A 22,228-nucleotide genomic window follows, 5' to 3' on the forward strand; every position below is an offset into this window, starting at 1 on the left:
GAAAGATAAAAAATAAAAACAACAATATTAAAATAAATAAAGACCTTAAACATCTCCCTCTCAAATGCAATTGGTTAAGAACTAGGACTCGGCTCAGACATGACAAGGTGGACTCTGACCCAACACTAATATATTCTTTCAAAAATGTCTTAATATTAGGGATGTCACGATATTCATATTTGTATTGAACTGTTCGGTACGAGGCTTTCGGTTCGATACGCATTACAAACTGAATGATTCATTGGACATTTGGAAAATAAAAGAGCTTCAAATGTGTGAAATATAATGTTCTCAGTGCCACTGCACTCAAGGCAGCCCAAATGACGTAACAGGCGTGCTGTCTGCCCAGTGGCATAGTGGACGGGCGCGCAGGGCATGCACTGTGAAAGGCCCCGCGATAACCTCCCCTTGCTGAGGTGCGTCGAAAGACGATGATCTTGTATCGACAATAGCCAGAGATATTGTCAAAAACATCAATTATTGGCAATATTAAGAGGATTTGGCATTTTCAATTAAAGTAGGCCTGTTACACTCTTATTTTTATTAGGCCTATTATTATTATGAAGTTACTTTCATTATTAAATTTAAATTACAATTAATTTGCCCCGCAATAATTACCGTATAACTGATGCGCTGCGAGGATAACAAAAGATTCGGCTATTTACTCTAAATTTCTATTATACAATGAATTATAGGCCGGGGTGCACATACGTTTTTCAGCCTGGTTCTCAGAGAACCTGTAGATTTGGTTTGGTCCTCACACGGCGGCACATGGTGTGACCCATCAAATATAACTATAAAAAATAAATTAATAATAGTGATAATATTATTGCACTTCATTTAGTTTTTAAATAAAATAATAAACTAAATAAAGTGTGATAATACTATTTTATTTTAAAATAAAAAGGGAGTATTAAATACAAATACAATTATTTGATAGTAAACTTCAAAATAAAATGCTAATATTTTTATTATTATTATTGTTTTAATTTGAACCTTAATTATTATTTTTCATTTGAATTATTTTCATTTTTCATTTTCAAACGTAAATAAAAAGCTTTTATTTTGACGGGTTGCCGGCAAGTAAGTATATGCGCTTCCGGGTTTAACGCCGCCGATTGTAGAGCGTCAGCGAATGAAATGTCACAGTTTTGCATTGTGCTTTGAAAACGTTAGCCAAGATGTATGCTTTCAGTTTGAATACAAATCTTATACAGTACAGTTTGTCGATCTATAATGGTAATTGTGCATTAACAGCTGTCAACCATGGCTGCGTTTCCCAAAAGCATCGTAAGCCTAAATTGATCGTAGCTCCATAGGTGGCAATGGGTCTACGATGTACTTAGGCTTACGATGATTTTGGGAAACACAGTTCATGTCGGTACGATTACTTGAAACTAAATAAAAACAAGTTTTTACATAACACAAAAGAATCCCCAAAATGTTGCCCAACTAGTCAAACACAGCTGACTGAACAAATAATTTCAAACTGAACAATAGTGCTCTAAATGTTAAGTATTTGTGGCAATAGTTGAGAGAATCTAAAAATGTGAATGCATCATATTGTGTTGAACCTTTTTTTTTTTGGTTAACAGTGAAAAGACACTAATAACATCACATGCAAAATGTCTAATAAATAATTTAAAATGTAGAGGAAGCTTGTGATATAAAGTTAATTTCTGAGTCAACAACCTTGTGGACATCCCTAAACGTACAAGAAGTTGTTTCTATTCAGGGTAAAGACGCTGCATGTTTAATTCATCGTGAGCTTTTCAAACCAGAGTTCACGGGCTCTTACATATTCCAAGCAGGCAGACCAACGTGGTCCCACTCTTGCTCCGCGGTTCACACCTTTTGTCTGCAAACCCTCACACTCCTATTTTAATGAAATGCTAATCCCAGGCAAGTTATTCCACTGTTTGGGTTGGAAATGCTTTTATTTATGCAACATCCAAGTACATGTTCTGTCTACAGAGATCAAGCCATACTCCAAGAGCTGCATTCATAAAAAAAGAGAAAGAGAAAGAGAGAAACAGAAAGAGAGAGAGGTGACCTCGTCGTGAGCTTCATTACACCTGCTGCATTGCTGCCTTTTCATGTATAATCTAAGTCTTTCCACTCAGTTTCACTGACTCATTTCTATGTGGTTTCATTATTGGTTCAAAAGTTGTCTTTGTGAATGCTGTGGTTCCATTACATGTGAAGGCAGCCTGAAATATGCAGTATTTTCTGTCTAAGAAATTTGCAGTGGCCTTGAGCTATAAAAAAAAAAAGCCTGGCATCGGGCTCAGGTTCATCTCAATTACACATTAAATGAGGAAACGATTATGTGAAATGCACTGAGTGATGATCTATAATGGGATGTGTTTTAAGAACAATTAGAATACCTTACAGAGATTGAAGGATTCCTCTACGTCACAGCTGGGAGAACCAACACAAGTAGCAGCACTACATTTAGTGTTATTTCATCTGTTCCAAATTTGATACTGTCACTGATTGAGATTAATTTTATTAGCATAATTCACTCAAAATCCTTAATTGTAATAATAATAATAAAATCATAAATAATAATAATAATATATTTTAGGACAAAAAACAACAACATTTTTGACTGATTGTCCAGTTTTTGGTTACAACAAAATTAATTGGAGGAAAAAAATATATATATAAAAATTAAAATAATATATAATAATAATATATACAAATAAAATATAAAATATATAATTAAATCTTAAATTATTTAAGCATAAATCTAACAAAATGTATGCTTAAATCAAGAAAAAACTATCAGAAATTTGGGAGAGAAAACCTAATTCAAGATATATTAGTACTTGGACTTGGACTGCAATTATGAATGAACTTGGACTCGAACTTGACATGGCCATTTTAAACTCCGACATCTTTCAGAGTCAAGATGAATCCATGTCATGTGTAACATGAAAGATAAAAAATAAAAACAACAATATTAAAATAAATAAAGACCTTAAACATCTCCCTCTCAAATGCAATTGGTTAAGAACTAGGACTCGGCTCAGACATGACAAGGTGGACTCTGACCCAACACTAATATATTCTTTCAAAAATGTCTTAATATTAGGGATGTCACGATATTCATATTTGTATTGAACTGTTCGGTACGAGGCTTTCGGTTCGATACGCATTACAAACTGAATGATTCATTGGACATTTGGAAAATAAAAGAGCTTCAAATGTGTGAAATATAATGTTCTCAGTGCCACTGCACTCAAGGCAGCCCAAATGACGTAACAGGCGTGCTGTCTGCCCAGTGGCATAGTGGACGGGCGCGCAGGGCATGCACTGTGAAAGGCCCCGCGATAACCTCCCCTTGCTGAGGTGCGTCGAAAGACGATGATCTTGTATCGACAATAGCCAGAGATATTGTCAAAAACATCAATTATTGGCAATATTAAGAGGATTTGGCCTTTTCAATTAAAGTAGGCCTGTTACACTCTTATTTTTATTAGGCCTATTATTATTATGAAGTTACTTTCATTATTAAATTAAAATTACAATTAATTTGCCCCGCAATAATTACCGTATAACTGATGCGCTGCGAGGATAACAAAAGATTCGGCTATTTACTCTAAATTTCTATTATACAATGAATTATAGGCCGGGGTGCACATACGTTTTTCAGCCTGGTTCTCAGAGAACCTGTAGATTTGGTTTGGTCCTCACACGGCGGCACATGGTGTGACCCATCAAATATAACTATAAAAAATAAATTAATAATAGTGATAATATTATTGCACTTCATTTAGTTTTTAAATAAAATAATAAACTAAATAAAGTGTGATAATACTATTTTATTTTAAAATAAAAAGGGAGTATTAAATACAAATACAATTATTTGATAGTAAACTTCAAAATAAAATGCTAATATTTTTATTATTATTATTGTTTTAATTTGAACCTTAATTATTATTTTTCATTTGAATTATTTTCATTTTTCATTTTCAAACTTAAATAAAAAGCTTTTATTTTGACGGGTTGCCGGCAAGTAAGTATATGCGCTTCCGGGTTTAACGCCGCCGATTGTAGAGCGTCAGCGAATGAAATGTCACAGTTTTGCATTGTGCTTTGAAAACGTTAGCCAAGATGTATGCTTTCAGTTTGAATACAAATCTTATACAGTACAGTTTGTCGATCTATAATGGTAATTGTGCATTAACAGCTGTCAACCATGGCTGCGTTTCCCAAAAGCATCGTAAGCCTAAATTGATCGTAGCTCCATAGGTGGCAATGGGTCTACGATGTACTTAGGCTTACGATGATTTTGGGAAACACAGTTCATGTCGGTACGCAAACGCGCGCTCTGAACTCATTTACGCAGCGCATTTCTTATTTTGGTCGTGCATGCAGACCACTTATGTGCACCCCTGATTATAGGCCTATAATTAAAATATTAACACTGCAGTCATCAATGAAATAAAAAGCTTTATTTCAAGCACCAAATTTCAAAAACACGTTTCTTAAAAGTATAATACATTTACTATGTACGGGCCACAAGAGAAATATTAAGAGAATAAATTAAACAGTAAGCTATATTCCATTATCAGCATATGTTGAAGTAGATTCATCTCTCGTCGTCTCTTGCGGTGTCAGATGCCGAAAGGGTCCGTCATTCCGATTTTACTTTCACTCTCTGCATAGTGAATTGACTGAGATTTAGATGTTCACCGGCATAACTCTTGCGCAAAGTTTTGTACATTGCTTGTGTGATATCCATTGGCTCACCTTCATGGTTTAAAACATAAATATTTCCAACATTGCGACGTGACCAATTACCCCCCACCCCACCTATCGAAAACGTACCGAACCGTGACCCCACTGTATCGTATCGAACCGTGAATTTTGTGAACCGTTACACCCCTACTTAATATCATATCGAATTTTGCTTTTTTAAAGTAAATTCACACTTTTTTAACTGATAAACAAGACAAAAATACTGATACACTACTGGATTGTAGTGTAGCTTGCTACCTTACAAATGTCTTTCAACTACAGCTTATAAATTATAAGCAGCATTTAGTTTCAAAGGCCCTTCCTCAGCATTGCTCTTTGCTAGCTGTCGAGGCTGGATGGTAAGAACCCGCTCGGCTCACACTGTGGAATATAATGCTTGTACTAAAATATTACCTTCAGAAAACACATATTCACTCTCTACTTGGCAAATGGGATTCTGGGCTTCATTCAAGGGGCTTATGCATATAAACGAAATGTTAACATGTTCTATATTTTCCCAAGAACAGGGCATGAAGGTCAAGAAGGAAGAAAAGAGAGGGGAAAAATCGCACCGTGATTTGTGACTGAACAGCTGTGACATTTATTCCTGGTCTTAACGGATCCTTCCTGAGGTGCTCCATTAGCTGTTCTTTAATCCCAACGAGAATGTCAAGGGCAATTGTAAACATGAGCCACAGTTCTATCCCTCATTAAAAGATGTATTACTCTAAATGACGCCCTTATCATTGGCCGCGGATGAAAAAACAAAGGAGGGATAAGGCATCATTGCAGTTTTGCAGTTCTCATTGACATTTTGCTATTTTGGAAATGTGTTTTGGGAAATATGCTACGTGGATGAGGGCAACTTCTATTCTGGCAAATTCATGTGGCCACAAATGCAAAACCCACTAAAATGAAAGCAGCATTAATGCAAAGCTCCCTAAAAGGTGGACCCAAACGAGAATCTCAGAACTCTCAGGAGTGGCATTACCAAGCTAATTTGAAATTAATTAACGAGGACTAGACTTCTTTTGTTTTGAATGATTTCCCATTTTAAAATGAACAGGTGTACTCTGCATGAAACACTTACCAAACAGAAATCAATCAATTTGTTTTGCTACAGAAAGCGAGAACAAATTCCTTGTACAATTCTGTGGCGAGTCACGCAATTGTTTGCTTTTACATTTTATATCGAGCTCATAAACGGAGCTCATTCTGCCGGGCAAAGCCAGGGACATGACACGATATTAACAGCGCTGCATCTCTCTCTCCCTACCTCTCCCGGGACACATGTGTTAATCGGAGCCATCAGGTCCTTTCCTGCTGGATCAATGTCAGCACAAATTTCAGATTGCTTTCCTGATGCACGCCAACTTATCTGTGATTCAACTTTAATAGGTTATTGAACGGCACAAGCATTTAGGGAGCAGGGCCGTATTTCAAGTTATTGACAATAAAATCCACACAACTTTCTCATTACCATACATTAGGACAAACAGAATTAATCTTTGGGGGCACTGTCATGTGAAAGGACAACACTATGATTGAAAGAGGTCACAACCTGGGTTGTAGGAAAATAAATGACTAATATCCAGTTGAGTTTGGAATTATATCTCTTTTCTGTATTTTTACCAACTTTCTATCATACGTTACATAACAAACATAATAATTATACCAACGTCCAAGTAGCACCTCAAGTATATGTTTGTGTCAGCTTGAGTGCATGTTGGCACAGCAAATACTCAAAATACTCAAATTAATATATAAAATCGAAATTTTCACTCAAATTATTAAGTGTACTATTATTTGTAATTGTTTAAAAAATTCTGTTCAAAAGTTTGGGGGTCTGTTTTTTAAAAGAAGTTAATACTTTTATTCCCCAAGGACACATTATTATTATAATTTTTTTTTTTTTTCAAAAGTTACAGTAAAGTTATTGGTTAAAAATATAATAATAAATAATGTTCTTTTAAACTTTCTATTCATCAAAGAATTGTTTTTAATAGTTTACCTAAAAATATTAAGCAGCATATTAAAAAATGTTGGTAACACTTTAGTGTAGGGACCATTTCTTACTATTAACTAGTTGCTTATTAGCATGCCTATTTTTAACATATTGGCTGTTTATTAGTACTTGTAAAGCACATATTCTGCATGACCATGTTCAACATCCCTAATCATACCCAATACCTAAACTTAACAACTACCTTACTAACTATTAATAAGCATATAATATATAACAGTATTACTGTATTTTTGATGATTACACTCTGCCTTGGTGAGCATAAGGCACCATTAAAAAATTATACTGACCCCAAACTTTTGAATGGAAGTCTATGTTACTTTAAAAGGAAAAGTAGTAGTATTAAACATTCCCACTAGTCTGAGACCACTAGTGGGAATGTTTAATACTACTACTTTTCATGCCACTGTATATAGAAAGTGGTGTCTAAAAAAAGTCCAGCAGAGCTGAATATCGAACACTGAAATGTGTTCCCTCTGTCGTTTATGAACGTGTCAAAAACACTGGGTGGCTGTTTAGTGGGTCCCAGCTGCTGCCAGCAGTTCTTATACTGCAAATGTCCGCCATGGCCTTGAATCACACAGAGCAAATTTCACATCAAAAGCAAGAGACTTCACACAGGCGCCGAACTGAGAATGAGCTGAGGGAGAATGTGGGAAACCTTTTTTAAAAGAAGACTGAGCTACATACATCTACTGTCTGGGAGTAAAAATTATATTACAATAAAAGCTATTCGCTAACAAAAAAAAGCACAATTTTCTTCCTGTCCTTCAAACTTGGTTGAATGCTAAAAGAAGAAAATGGGACAGGATAGGTACCCACAATTACGATTTACATGTTCACATCAGGGCTCTGTTTTGGCTGGTTCTGTGACCACAAACAGCTTTAGCCTACAGCATGTGTGACTACAGCTTACTGTAGTAAACAGCCTCAGCCATTAGTGCTCCAAAGGTGTCAGAAAAATTTCACTCAGTATGTCAGCGCCCTGATTATCAACACTGAAATCCTGCCGGCTGCTGCGAACTCGCCCGAATTTCTCCTGAAGGTGCTTTACACGACCATTTATTTTAATAACTGAATTCATAACTTGCCTAATTGCAGACATGAACCTTAGCTGCAAAGATAAAAGAAGACTTACGTTTAAGTTTAAAAGTTAGCATCCATTCCCGCCTTTGTTTATTCTGCTAAATTACAAAACAATTACGCTCCACAAGTTCATTTCCAATGCACAGTCATGCAATTTTCATACAATGGGCCTTTAAAGAACACAGCTGAATAAATAGATGCTGCATCACTTCATTTCACTGTGCGGCATGATGCAAAGTAATTTTGTCCTTTCTAGTGGCTTCATTACAGTCTAATGTGTTCTTCAGGACACTTCATAACCGAAATGTACTTGGATGGGAAAATGAGGGGTGGCGAATCAAGCAGAGCTTGATGAATTAGATGACATTTCCATGAATCTGAAGGTCGAGTGGTTTGTCAACATCGGTGAAACCTTGAGATAAATGACTGGCTGATGCACCGCATACCTCACTGTGAACGTCATTGTCCGTTGGGAGGAAAACACATAGGGAGGTTCATGTACATATAGACTATATATAATTTGTTGTATTCAAATGGCTGAGTCTCTTTAATCGTGTAAAGGAATCATTTTGTGTGTTTACGAGTGCCTAGGGCCTTTATAGATAGTTGTCCAAAGTGGCCCATTCTAAGCTGCTCGTTAAGACTCGCTTGTTGCCAGATAATTACAGTCACGCAGGAGCAGTTTCAGTATCATTTACCACACGCAATGCCGCTTATTAGTTGTAACAAATAAACATACTGAATAAAATTACTAGAGAGTTATTGGAGATTACTTTCAGCCAAATGGATCTAGCTAAGTTTACAATACCCACACCAAACGTGTTTGCATTTCCAAGCTAAGGCCCCCGAAAATTTTTCATAAGCCCTATCAAATATAAAATAAAAACAGTTCTACCAATGGACCAATGAAAGTCGATAAAGAATGAAATTAATGCAAATTAACTAAAACTGTTAATCCCCAAAATGTATCCATTTCACTGCTGCTCGCAGAAGAAAAACAAAATGACACTCCCCTGCGGAAGCTTGTGTTGAAGAGCCTTCAGCTCTGCTATCTGTGCTGAGAGAGAGAAAGAGGGTGAAGAGGTGCGGCATTCTGCATTCGTCTCCTGAGGGAAGGATTAAAGCAAAGGGGTTTGTTGCTCAAAACAGAAATGAACATATTCGCTCTTTGTTCGACTAGGAAGGTTTCAATTCATTGTGCAAGCACGAGATGAAAATACTCACCGTTTGTTTGACTGCAAGATTTGGATTCATTGTATACAGGCGATTTTTGATAAACAGTTGATTGTGTGCTCATAGTTTCATAGCAGTTTGAGAATTCTATTTACTTTCATTCTAATGAAGACCACAGCATAATAGCAGCTGTATAAATATATAAATAAAAAACAAACTGAATTCATGTTGCCATTGCAATCCAAAGAGAATTGGAGATGCTGATGCTAAATTTGCTATTCGTATTGGACCCGTCTGTACAAGGAATTCTGGGTATCAACACAAATTTTACGAAACAATACACTCTGCTTCGTAATGCGTGCAAGTGTACAAACAAACCCCAAAGATCAGTAAAAGGCAGTGCCAAGTGTGTGACATTCAACATAATTCAGAGCACAGGGTAATCGTCCAACCAAGCAAACATGCCAGCCCTTCATGCTCTGCTAGACCGCAGACCAGAATACACTGAGTGACATTTATGTTCTTTTATTTTCCACTTTAATGTTGCCTTACCCTCTCCGCAATGACATTTCCATGCACTAAGCAGAACAAAGATTTTCACTTGTGTGATTCATTTGATATTTAAGCATATGCTGCTTTTTCACACAGTAATTAAACCGTGGCAGCGAAGACAGAGGAGAAACGCACATCCATTACCCAGACCAGCCCGTTTGTAAGGCCTGATGAATTTTTAACATGTATTTGTAGCTGGTTAGATTTTAGGATTTTAGTCTTAGTAATGGCAACATATTTGGAAATACAATGCGTTTACACTTAACATTAATTAACATTAGTTAGTTAATGCATTAGGTATCATTAAATAGCAATGAACAATACCTTTTTACTCCATTTGTTTATCTTCGTTATAATTTCTACACACACTAGGCCTACTGTTCAAAAGTTTGCCGTCAGTACGTTTTTTATAATGTTTTTAAAGGAAGTCTCTTATGCCCACCAAGATAACCTTTATTTGATCAAAAATGTATTTTGTGCTAAGTATTAACTAAAAGAAACTTGCACTGACTGATCCTAAAATATGTCAGTTCTGTTTTTTTGTCTCAAGATGTACAGTAGTGTTTTATCTAAGGCACATTTATAAAAGTTACTTAAATGTTCTAATTGATCTATGGCCTAATCCTGGCTTAATCTTTCACTGTCTGTGAAACCGGGCCTTTAAATCTGTATACTTCAGGTACACTTTAAATACCTTGCATTTCAAGAATGACAAGATTTATTCAGAGATCATACAATCCTTATTTAAGTGATATTAAAACACATTTTAGGCATACTATTAAGAAATCTGCATTGTGCAATAAAGAAATAATCAAAATAAAGTTTAATTATAATTTTATATCAGTAAGCCTTAAGTGATATGTCAAGAAATATGTTAATGGAAGTATACTTAGTATGAAATAAATATACTTATGAAAAAATTTTTTTACACTAGGGTTGTATATATATATATTTTTTTTTTAATTATGTAATTTATTCATAATTTTGCTGAATTTTCAGCATCATTACACCAGTTTTCAGTATCACATCAATCAATTAAATTGGGGGGTAAATAAAATAAAATAGCAAATATTTTTTAAATATACTAAATTAAATCATAATATAAATACATAATAAAATTACTGAAAGGGTGCTGACATTTAGTCTTTTAGAGAGGCTGAGATGAAAGACAGGGATCTGAACCTCTCCTAGACGAGGCCTAGCAACAGCTATGATTTGTGGCGACATATTTGACGTGTGGCTCAGAAACTGGCCGCAGAATATCGTTGTGCACCCCGATTAAAATCCAGTCAGATACCAAAGACAGACGAGCCCTGTGCTCCTCTTCAGGGCTTATCACTTTCTTATAGCCTCTAAGCCACGGGGAAGAGGAAGTTCTGAATGAAAAATAAGCTGGAACAGAATTTCTTGCAGCATATGTAAACAGTGTGCCAAAGAGTATATCCATCTTTCTGCATTAGCTTATTTTATTGGTAAGCATGCATTTAGCTCTACGCAAAAGTGCAAATGTATCCATACCGATGGGTTTCTCCTCATTATCAAACACAGCAGACTTCCCGCCAAAACCAGAGGAACAAGATAATTAGTCATGCCGGGCTAGGGCCTGGGAAGCAATCTGACAGAGGAATATATTGATTTAGGAGGGAGGGTGAAGCAAACAGCCGAAGTTAGGGGTTACTATCAATCTTCTCCTCCAAGTCTATCAGTATATGATGAAGCACGTATGCGCACTCGCTCACATACACTCGTTCCAACAGCTCGCCGGACAGCTTGTCAGAAAGAGACAAATGTAAGTGGGAACTAATGTCTATGTGGACTCTGGAGGGAGTTTACAGCCTCCAAACATTAGGGCTCTGCTTTTTTCGCCAAGTTTAAAGCTATCCCTTGAGCCGTAGACTTTTTGGATGTAGTGAGTTTGCTAAATCGGAGGATGATGAGAGGAACGGTAACAGGAAAAAAAAAATCCCAGCGAGTGAAACGCCGCCTCTGCATTCATAATACAGCGATCAGTCTCAGGTGTGGGTTGTCTTATGGAATGCCGCTGCTGATGTGTTTAGCGTAAAGAGCGCTGATCTATTTGCCGGGGATTCGAATAGCCCCCCTGTGATTGGTTGTGTGTGTGTACGTGTGTTCGCTCCGTCTGTCCTTGTCTCCTTCACACAAACATAAACACTCACAATAGTCCCCACGTCCCCTAAAAGCAGGAATGGCTTGAGGATAAGTATGTTTACAGCTATGCCTCTCACATGCAATTGTGTCTCCGTGCATCAGCAGGCGTGCTGAAGGAGAGATAAACTGTTATGCGGGCAGCTGAAGGCTGAGGCTTTGAGCGGAGGATTTTAATGTATCAGTAGTTCAGCGGTTGAATAATCTGTGGAGACCTGAGACAGTGGAACTGGGCGGCTTAATTGATGGGCTGTTTGGACAGAGCCGCGGGAACGCGGTCACTTTCACGCTCCCTCAGTCCTGTGTTTCTGTCAGGAAGACAGAAGAAGGAGCGGGGGGAACACCGAGAAGAGCCAGACGTTGAGCCCGCAGGGGGACCTGATGTCACTCATACAGCACAGAGCTCTCGGAGAGAAAGACATCCTACCTCAGGAGCGGAGAGTGCCAGCTCCTCGCTAACACAATGTGAAACACCTGTTACTGCCAAAAGTCCTCACATGTCTCGTACCTCAAGCTGACTCGACACCGCTCCATCTCCAGAACTTTTGGCTGCTTCTGCAGCTACTGTACTCATGCTTCACTTTTGCACAACGCCTGAACAAGAACAGGTTTTTAAAAATGTTTTAGTAAAGTAGACAGATTAAACTGTGGGATCAGGGCATGACGTGAGCTGGATTTAACCCACGTTTCTCACATGAGCACCATGGCTCAATGTGTCCGATGCATGGAGGTCTATAATATTAGAAAAAGCTATCTGTTAACAGGCAGCAATGACACTTGCTCGGTTGGCATCTGAAAGCAGAGAAGTTTGTCTTTTAAAATCGGCCAAACTCTGAAACATTTCATTAGCAACCGTCCTGAACTGTAATATGAAACGCAGCAGAAAAAAAAGTCAATTTCACACTTTTAAGAGCCCTCCAAAAATAACTACTGTAATATAATATAATATTTGTGAATTAATATAAATTAATTTTACTAACTAAGGGTCACTAAGTATTTTTTTAAGGAATTAATACTTTTATTCAACAAGGACAAGCAAAAGCAACAGCAAAGATATTTTAATGTTACAAAAGAATTATGTTTCAAATAAGAAATAATGACATCCTTTTTGAATTTGGTGTTCCTGGTCAAAAATGACCAGCCTTTTAAAAATTGCTCATAAATCTCCTAATATGCTATAGCTATTATCACCAAAACGTGGTTTCAATCTCAGTTTTGACCACCACAAGTGTAACAAGGTGGGAAAAACTCTCTAAAAAAGTACAACAATTATGGTTAAGCAGCACCTGTGTTCAACATTAATAATAATAAATGTTTCTTGTGAACCAAATCAGCATATAAGACTGATTTCTGAAGGATCATGTGATCCTGAAGATCACAAGAAAAAAAAACATTTTAAAATAGTCAAATACAAAACAGTTTCTTTAAATTGTTCAAATATTACTATTTTACTTAATTTTTATTCAAATAAAACTCTTATCAACCCCCAAATTTTGAATGCTGGTTGTATTTATATTTATATATCATTTCTACAAAAAAAATATTTTTTTGAATGTATTTTGATTAATAAATAAATGATCAGAATCAACAAGTACTTTTTAGAAAACAATATGTCAATTAAAAATGATGTCAATAGAAAAAAAATATTTGAATGTATTTTGATTAATAAATCAATTATCAGAATCAATAAGTACTCCAGCTGAGTTTTCAGATCATCAGCACTTTTTTGTAGAGCTGTGCAGAAAATGTCTCTATTTAAGAGAAAATCTTTATTTAGGGGATTTAAACTCTGTTATCTGGCAACCCCATGCATGGAATCTGGTGGATTCTTGTTACGAAATGCAAGCTAACAGAAATGTCAATAGAAAAAAAATTTGAATGTATTTTGATTAATAAATTATCAGAATCAACAAGTACTTTTAAATGACGGTCAATGGAGAAAAGACCCACACACACATGCTAACCAGCTAAACCTTGACCCTTTGGTCTGGAGCATATGTGCTAACAACTATAGGTCACACACAGCACTAACAACAGGACAGTAAGATGATATTTGGAGAAATGTACTCCATAATGAAGCAGCAATGCTGCAAAATGCAGACAAGATACCTGACATTTTGAAAACTCTGAAGTGGCTTGTTTTATTAAAAGCATGTCACCATACCACAGGAGCGGTTCACTCACATATTCAGTTCTTTTAAATCTATTAAAGAATGTACCTGTCAACACTTCTGTTCCAGACTGACATGACAAATGCCAACAGTGGCCCTTTAATAATGCCTGTCCTCACCCTGGGCTTTAGATCAATCTAGGTCAGTGTCACTCAGTTATCCATAGGAATATATGCACAGGGGATGTGTCCTTGCTTAAAACTAAATCGGAAAATGCATCTGCAAACAGAGCAAGCGGGAGAGCAAACACACACACAGTGGAGCAGGCTAAAAGAACCAAAGAAAGACCTCCATGCATGTGCTGGACTGAGCTAACCACTCACAATCCCCTTCACCACCAGGAGCTGACTGTTAGGTGGAAAGGAAAATTGAAGCACAGCTATTTATATTCAATTATGTCTAAACATCTTATTATGATATCTATTGTGAGCAATTATCATGAGTCAATAACAGCTGAGTGTTTTAATTATACCCCATGTCAAGGGGAACAGAAAGCAAATAATGCTGCAAATCACACACACGTACAAACATGCAGGCGGAAAGTGTTTTTCTATCATTATGAGGACTTTCCAATGACTTCTATTGTTTTATACTAAACTAATATTATTTTCTACCCCCACCCCCCAAATCCTAAATCTAACTCACAGAAACCTTTTTGCATGTCTATTATTTTATTAAGACAGTATTTAGTATGATTATTAAGCTCATTTCTGGTTTTACTGTGCTTGCTGGGACATTTGGTTCCCACTGTGTAGAGTGAAATTCCTAATATTCCTAAATTAATTCCAATAATTTCAAATTATGTTAGTGTTTTTTTAGTGTATATTTACTCAGCAACCATAATTGCTAACAGTACCATCGATATTCTTGGATTTATGACAGTTTGTCACTGAGAAGATTTGCTCACAGATTAAAAAAAGGCAAACAATGGTCGTCAATGAAGACACACTTACTGTATTACACTTTCGCAATATCGCAACTGAGATCGCTAAACTCCAGCTGAGTTTTCAGATCATCAGCACTTTTTTGTAGAGCTGTGCAGAAAATGTGTCTATTTAAGAGAAAAGCTTTATTTAGGGGATTTAAACTCTGCTATCTGGCAACCCCATGCATGAAATCTGGTGGATTCTTGTTACCAATGCAAGCTAACAGAAATGTCAATAGAAAAAAATACCAGTGTGCCAATATCGTAGATGACTTAATTAATCGAAAGAAGCAGAAATGGTGATCACGGTGAAAATACAATTGATTGCCCAGCCCTATCTTTAAATATGATTAGTACCCCTTTTAACCTTTGACAATGTCAGTAATTCAAAGACCTACCTATTTTTAAATAAACACAGATTTCATGAACACTCTAGATTGCTGTTCATACAATTTTAAATACATGTCCTGCATGTCTTTTACAATAAGCTTTCTAGGAAGAGGAAATTCTTATGTTCACAAGTGAGACAAAATGTTACATTAAATTGAAAGCGGTTATACAAATCATTTACATCTATGAGGCAAAATGGAAATGCTATTTTTATTAACATCAGCATAAATCAAAGACCATAAATTAAACATTTGTGCTTAGCAACGAACAAATATGAAATGAATATGCACACCCAATTTGAAAATTTTGCCTTTGATTTTTTTGCCCTTTTGTTTGATGATAAAACAGTGTGATGATCTATGACGCAGACATTTGAAAGTACCTCTGTTCTTTTGATATAATGATTATTGTTGCAGTGTTTCTGAACGGGAAGAGCTCTAGGACATTGGGCGTGGGAATGACAAATGAACAGTTCATATTACGAGTGCAATTGCTGAAACCAAGTAGTGGGGCTAAATGCCAGGGATGTGATTGATCGAAAATATACCGCTTTCCCTGCTGATGCAGTCATTAAATAAACGCAGCATCTGGAATAGGCTAGACACGAACACGCCGTGTGCTCTTTTCCTCAGGCTAGTAATCCGCACGCACCCAGAGGCCAGCAAGCACAGCTAAGGTCATCTCTTACACTTTATACTAAAAATATCAGCCGGTCTGCTGTTAATACGAAGCTTCCGGGATAGTCGCAGTTATCCCGTTTACTCTTACATCTGCAATCTAGTCACACTGGAGAGGCTAAAGGGATGCTTCTCAAAAATTGCTCCTTGTTTTTCTGCCCGAGTTGCGCAGCCAGTGGGATGGAGGAAGTGTCTCGTCATGCGTGGAGACAGCAAGATGCCTGTAACTAATCTAACTGACAGCCTCTCAGACACAGATCACAGGGCTGATGGAAGAGAACGGTGGAGCAGGGAACTTTAAGCAGATTAATTCATAAAGAAGTCCTTCTGTGGCTGGCGAGAGGCCCGTGCTGACATGGGATAGCCCATCGCATCTTCCGAAACAAATACTTATTAACGGATTAAAATTTCTTAAAATTTATATATACACATTTATGTATACAGTATATAAAACTATGTCCTCATTTACTCTCCCTCATGTTGTTCCAAACCTGTATGACTTTCTTTCTGCAGTAATGCACAAATGGAGAAATGTACTGCAGTTTTTTTATGAAGTTACGATGAATGGGAACTTAGGCACTGATGGAAGTGATGCAAAAGCACCATAAAAGTATCATAAAGGCAGTACAAATAGTGCATTATGTAACTGTTGCTATGTAACTGTAGTAAAGATGATTTTTAGCTGAAACTGTGGTCTGTAACAATGTTGTAAATAATTTTCAGTTTCTTGCACATACCAATCGTTTCACTCCATAAGACTTCAATATATCGTCAGGAGCCATGGGTATTAATTTTGTGATGCCTGTATATGCTCTTTTTGACTGTCAAGTGCCAGTAGCCACTGACCTGCATTTTATGAATCACCAAGGACCACATTTTCAGCTAAAAATCTTCTTAACTGTTTTATTGAAAAAAAAAGTTACCTACATCTTGGATGGCCTTAGGGTGAGTAACTTAACAGCAAAATTGTATTTCCTCCAAAAGCAGTTAAAGGTCCCATATTGTCAAATCTGAAATTCCCTGGCTTTTTTTCATGATAACTGAGGTCTAGGTGCTATGTAACTACCATATAAGTTTAAAAACAGTCAGTCCACAGTAAAATGCACACAGCCTGCATAAAGTAGCTGTGATTTTTCACAAACTGTTGTGACTTCCGTAAAAAGTTGTTGTCAGAACTACACAGTCACCGCCTTCAGTCACCACCCCGAGCACCGCCCACTGTCCCACTCTCCTTTTGCCAAACCCCCAGACAACATCGTGTAAATGCCATTGCTGAGCAACAACAACACGGAAACATGTCTAAAAGGTTAACTTTAACCACGAAACCAGATCGGCTGACCTGTAACATTATACTCTCACTCAAAGGATGGATGATCTGACAGGACTGTTACTATGAGGTGGATCACATCTAACGTGTATAGTAAAGACAAACTCACCGTGTCTATCTAGTCATGATGAAGATGTATATACATTTCAATTTCAGCAGGGAACTATTTTTACAGCTACATTATTGTTCCAGCCACAATTAATCACAACAATGTATGTACAATTACAAATGATTATATATAAATCGTCAGTTTGTTGTTTTACACACATGCACACAGACATTATTTCATACACGACATAGTCGTGAGACGCATATGGCAAGAAATCTGTAGACGCACCCATAGCAACAAAAGACAATACTTTATTGAACCTTTTCTGATAAGAAGTGTGGGCTGCAAATGTGAGCATTTTTGACGATCGTTTCTGTCCAGTCCGCTCTTTTATCGCGTTTAATCACAGCTGTCATCGGTTTTTTGTCTGGCAGTGGCAGCAGATATGCGATCAAATGTCTAATTTGAGGATACATTACATCGATTCTGGCACCCAACAAGATGATATTTTAAGCTCCTTATGTAGTCGAACCTGCGCAGGTTTGAATGGGCCGCCTCCCGTTTCCCCTTTGTTTTGCTGCCTCCAGCTAGCGCTGTGATGTTGGCTGACCCTAGTTACCTGTGGTTGGCCTGGCCGTGCGTCACTCAGAAAACAACAGGCCAATCAGAAGAGAGGCTCATGAATATTAATTAGACAAACCAAAATCGACCTGTTCTGAGCAGAGCTCCTGAGAAAGGAGCTGTAAAAATATATTGAGATGGTTTTTGGTACTTATACCGCAAATATATATTCTTAAGGACATCAAAACCTAAAATAAAACTCCAGAAAGGTGTAAAATATGTGACCTTTAACCACTGCTAATGAAACGGTGCATCACAAGAACCAAATCTTACCTGGTTTGTGAATGAATCACTCAGATCATATCAACTGATTCAATGTAAATATATCACTTGTGAATCAGACATTGTTCCTTCTCTCGTTACCTCCTAAGAACGTGTTAAAGAGATCAAAGGCAGATTAATTTAATAATTAAAAAAAAACTTAATTTTGGTCTTTTCATTTGTCACAGCTATTTTGTGGCTCCAGGGGACTCACAAGTCACACAGACTACTTTTCTGACACTTTCATGGTGCTTTTACATTCTTTTTGAAGCTCAAAAGCTCTAGTCCCAATTCAAAGTTGTTTCACTGAAATACATTTTTCAGAATTTCTCCAACTGGGTACTACAGAAGAAAGTAAGTCACACAGGTTTGGAACGACATGAGGGGAGTAAACTGTCTTTTAACGTCTGATGCAGATAACCTGTGCCTCTTGAATTCATCTTTGAATTCTTGAACAAACTGCAAGCACAAACAACTGTGAGGACAACATTTCACATTTGGCTGTCACAACTTTTACCATTTTCTCTTCTCAGCTTTGCTTTTATCTTTCTGCAGAAGCGTGGCATTTTCCCTGCAGTGGCCAACGGGGAGAGAGACCGTAAAGAAGGGGTGAAAGAAAATAGGAGTGGAAGAGAGAAGCCGAGAGAGTCTCAGCCGTCACTTCTAATTTCTTGTATCACATGAATGGTACTTAGGATTCAACATATGTATCTACCTTGAGTAGAGCAGAAGACTAAAACTCTACACTACATCAAAGGGTCGCTCCATGTTATCAAGATGGAGAATGTGTCCATCTCAGGAAGGTATGTATGTCCAACACATCCTATTAAGACTTGACAAATGTTCTTTGCCATATCCCAGCCATATCCATAACTTCAATAAATATGTCATGATGGACACATATAAGACCTTCTGGAATGGACTTGGTCAGCTTATGGAATTTGTTTTATTTGTTTTAACCAATTTAGCTAATGCAAAAATCATGTATGATTTCAGACTCTAAATATTTAATTCCAACAGTGACAGGTTTGAAATACAACACTGAGAAAACTTCACTCTTGGCAAAGGTGGTATAAAAAGTGAGTGAGAATTTTTACAAAGCAGTATTGTTGCCATGCACTCTTTCAGCAGCTGACACTGGTGGCGGTATCAAACAACAGAAAAGTAAATATAAAAAAGGAACCCTGCTCTTCTCCCTTGAGGAGAACAGCTGAATCCCCTGCTGCTGTCAGTATATTATAAGAAATCATGAGTACAGAGAAACAGGACCTCTCCTGTGAACACAATGAGGATAGTAAGCCACGTCTGTGCCCTATTTAAAAAGACTATGTCCAAATGAATAGTCACTACAGGGGAAACCAGAGAAGAAAGCATATCTATCCACCTCACCACTAACAGAAAGTGTTTCCCTTGTAATAATACATTTAATTTGTTTGCAACACCTGCAAACTCCTCAGTTTCATCTGAAAACAGAACATTCGCTTCTACAGTGCAAATAAACACACTATTCCAGCAGTTCCGATACAGGATTTTGGACATTTATTGCTCTTTACACATCCACCATGTTCTCGATTCTAATAATAAATGGCCCTACGTAGCTTTTGCCATTAACTTTTTCTCTAAAGTTAGCTTTCTGAAGTAAAAGTTGCAAGCCGATAACAGAAACTTTTCTCGAGCTTACCACTGTAAAGTCTTCGGCCGAGCAGTTCTGCCCACTGAAGTTGCAGCTCTTCAGCATCTCTTCCAGCTGGTGACCCGTCCGGTTGAAGATGTCCTGCATGTCCGGCGCCGGATACTCCAAATCGGTGGGCTTGTGGCCATCCTTGTTTTTAGGGGGCAAGCCGGTCAGGTTGGCCAGGTGGTAGATGTCGGCGTCGGTAAGAGCGGAAAAGCGGAAACGGTTGATGTTGCAGATGGTCACGGCGGGGAACACCATCTCTGGGGTGGCCTCCTCGTTCAGCGCCGTGACGTGAGGATGCTCCAGGTAGGAGATGGCACACTTTGCCGCCTGGTATAAAAAGAGAGCTAGGGACACCAGCAACGCGAGAGCCCAGAGGGTCTGTCTGACACCCAGCTGGCCCGACACAAAGATGTGGTTAATCCCATGGAGCGAGCAGGCATTGGCGAAGCCGGCCAGGTCCTTGGCTGGGGGGCTGCAGCTCTCTTCGATCAGGCTCTCCTTGTCCCCATCCTGGTTGCCTTTCTGCTTCTCATCCTCCTCTGCAAATTTGATTTTGCAAACAAATTCGATCGGCATGTGGGCAGCCAGGTCTGCGTTTGGGATGCTTGGATAACAGCTCGGAGCCCCAGTATCCACTAAGTCCCGTTGCTCTAACGAACAAGATCTCAACTCCAGAAAGAACGGAAGGGAAAAAAAGCATGCAGAGCGAGAGTGGCCGCTGCTGTCGTGTGCAGTGGAGGGAACTGCTTCTGTCTCTCAGTTCCAGCTCTTCGGTGCTGATGCTCCTGGTGCTGAGCTCGGACTGCTCATCTGAGCACTTGTTCGGCACGCTTACGAGTCCTGCTTACCAGCTGTGATACACCTAGGAAAACAAAAAACAACAACAACAAAAAACATACAACAAATCTCCTCTTTGCTTTATAGCAACAGAGGAAAATGCAGCATTTTGACTCAAGCTAAAAGAGGCTGGGGGGGCTTCTTAATAATTCATGAGGAAGCAACACTGTGATTATTTCCTCTTCACCGGCACAAGCAGCAGCAACTCAAACACCCCCCACGCTCTCATCCTCTCGCTTTCTCTCTCCGTTTCCTGCTCTCTCTCTCTCTCTCTCTCTCACACACACACACATGCGTACGTATACATTCGCGTCCCCACTCGCTTGCACTCTCTCTCACTTAATCCACTTGTTTGAGATGCTTTCTTACCCCTTGACCACAATAAGTTTCCGTCAAAGGCTGCTTCACTGAACAACCCGGACTAGATGAGAACGTCAGGGGGGTCAGTGGATTTTAATGTCGGCCCCCCACTCATCCACCCCCACCCTAGTCCCAGAAGACATCCTAATTGCGACAATAATGAGCGTTGAGGAGTGAGCGTAAACAGCTCACAACTCTGAACGATCAATCTTATAGTGAAAAAAGCAAAGAAAAAGGAAAATAGAGAAAGAAAGGATATTGATCGTGCAGAAGCATCAGTCAAAGATTAAGGAAAGCAGTACAACGGTCCTTTCTTATCAGGAATTAATGGTAGCATCACCAGGCTCTGGCACGAATTTAAATTAGTGCCTGTCTCCCAATCTAGGTTCGGATGACACAGAAGACACAGAAATAATGTATTGATCTTGACCCTACTTTCACACTTTTTAGCTTCTTTCATAAGCGAGCACTCTCGTACTGTTAATATCCTTTTGCTATTGCCAAACAAAATTATGTAAAATGCATCTCCCTAATGCATAGTTTCTTCTATAAATGTAATTAGCTTTACAGGTCACATCTCTGTGGAATGAAACATTTGGAGAAAAGCAGTATTTTGAGACTAATCGAAAGGCTTTAAAAATGATTTTACATTTATGGGAGTATTATTTAGCATAACCAACAAGTTACAGTTTTATATACCGTATATGCTATGCATTACTAAAATATCACATCCCAAAACTGTTGATTTTGAAATAAATTATTTAAAATACACGGTCTATGCAAATGAGTCTTGTTTCTTCAGAAATGTATTTTCTTTCCGAAGTTTTGGTTGCTACAGTCAATGTCTAGAATTCCATCTATCCAATCATGGATAAAATAATCAATAATTAAATATTGTTAATTTCACAAACTGGAGCCCACTAAGATCATATAGACATTTAAAATAGGGCTGGCTCAATACCACTTTTTCAGAACCGATCCCGATCCGATACCAAAAATTCTGAGTATCTGCCGGTACCGATATCGAACCGATACCAGTGCAGTTTTTTTTTTTTTTTTAATCAGTGTAGAATTTCTATACCTCAATGCGTGTTGACCTGTCACTCTTTTGTGTGTTACACACAATCTAATAAATATAAACAACTTCATTATAAAGAAAAATAACAAACTAAAAAAATATATA

General features: G+C 37.8%; 1 protein-coding gene across 1 annotated transcript in view; it reads right to left on the reverse strand.

Annotated features, from left to right (window-relative positions):
• LOC107571863 (acid-sensing ion channel 4-like) overlaps positions 1 to 21,086 on the reverse strand; it is an 87,410-nt gene extending 66,324 nt beyond the window's left edge. The window contains exons 1-2 of the mRNA XM_016258246.1: positions 21,055 to 21,086; positions 19,849 to 20,710 (exon numbers count right to left, since the gene is read on the reverse strand). Of these exons, the coding sequence (XP_016113732.1) occupies positions 19,849 to 20,424 (576 nt within the window). The 5' untranslated portion in view covers positions 20,425 to 20,710; positions 21,055 to 21,086. The remainder of the gene's footprint in view (positions 1 to 19,848; positions 20,711 to 21,054) is intronic.
• Between the last annotated feature and the right edge of the window lie 1,142 nt (positions 21,087 to 22,228).

The sequence above is a fragment of the Sinocyclocheilus grahami genome, unplaced genomic scaffold (assembly GCF_001515645.1).
Source record: "Sinocyclocheilus grahami isolate Dianchi unplaced genomic scaffold, SAMN03320097.WGS_v1.1 scaffold1663.1, whole genome shotgun sequence".
Lineage (NCBI taxonomy): Eukaryota > Metazoa > Chordata > Actinopteri > Cypriniformes > Cyprinidae > Sinocyclocheilus > Sinocyclocheilus grahami.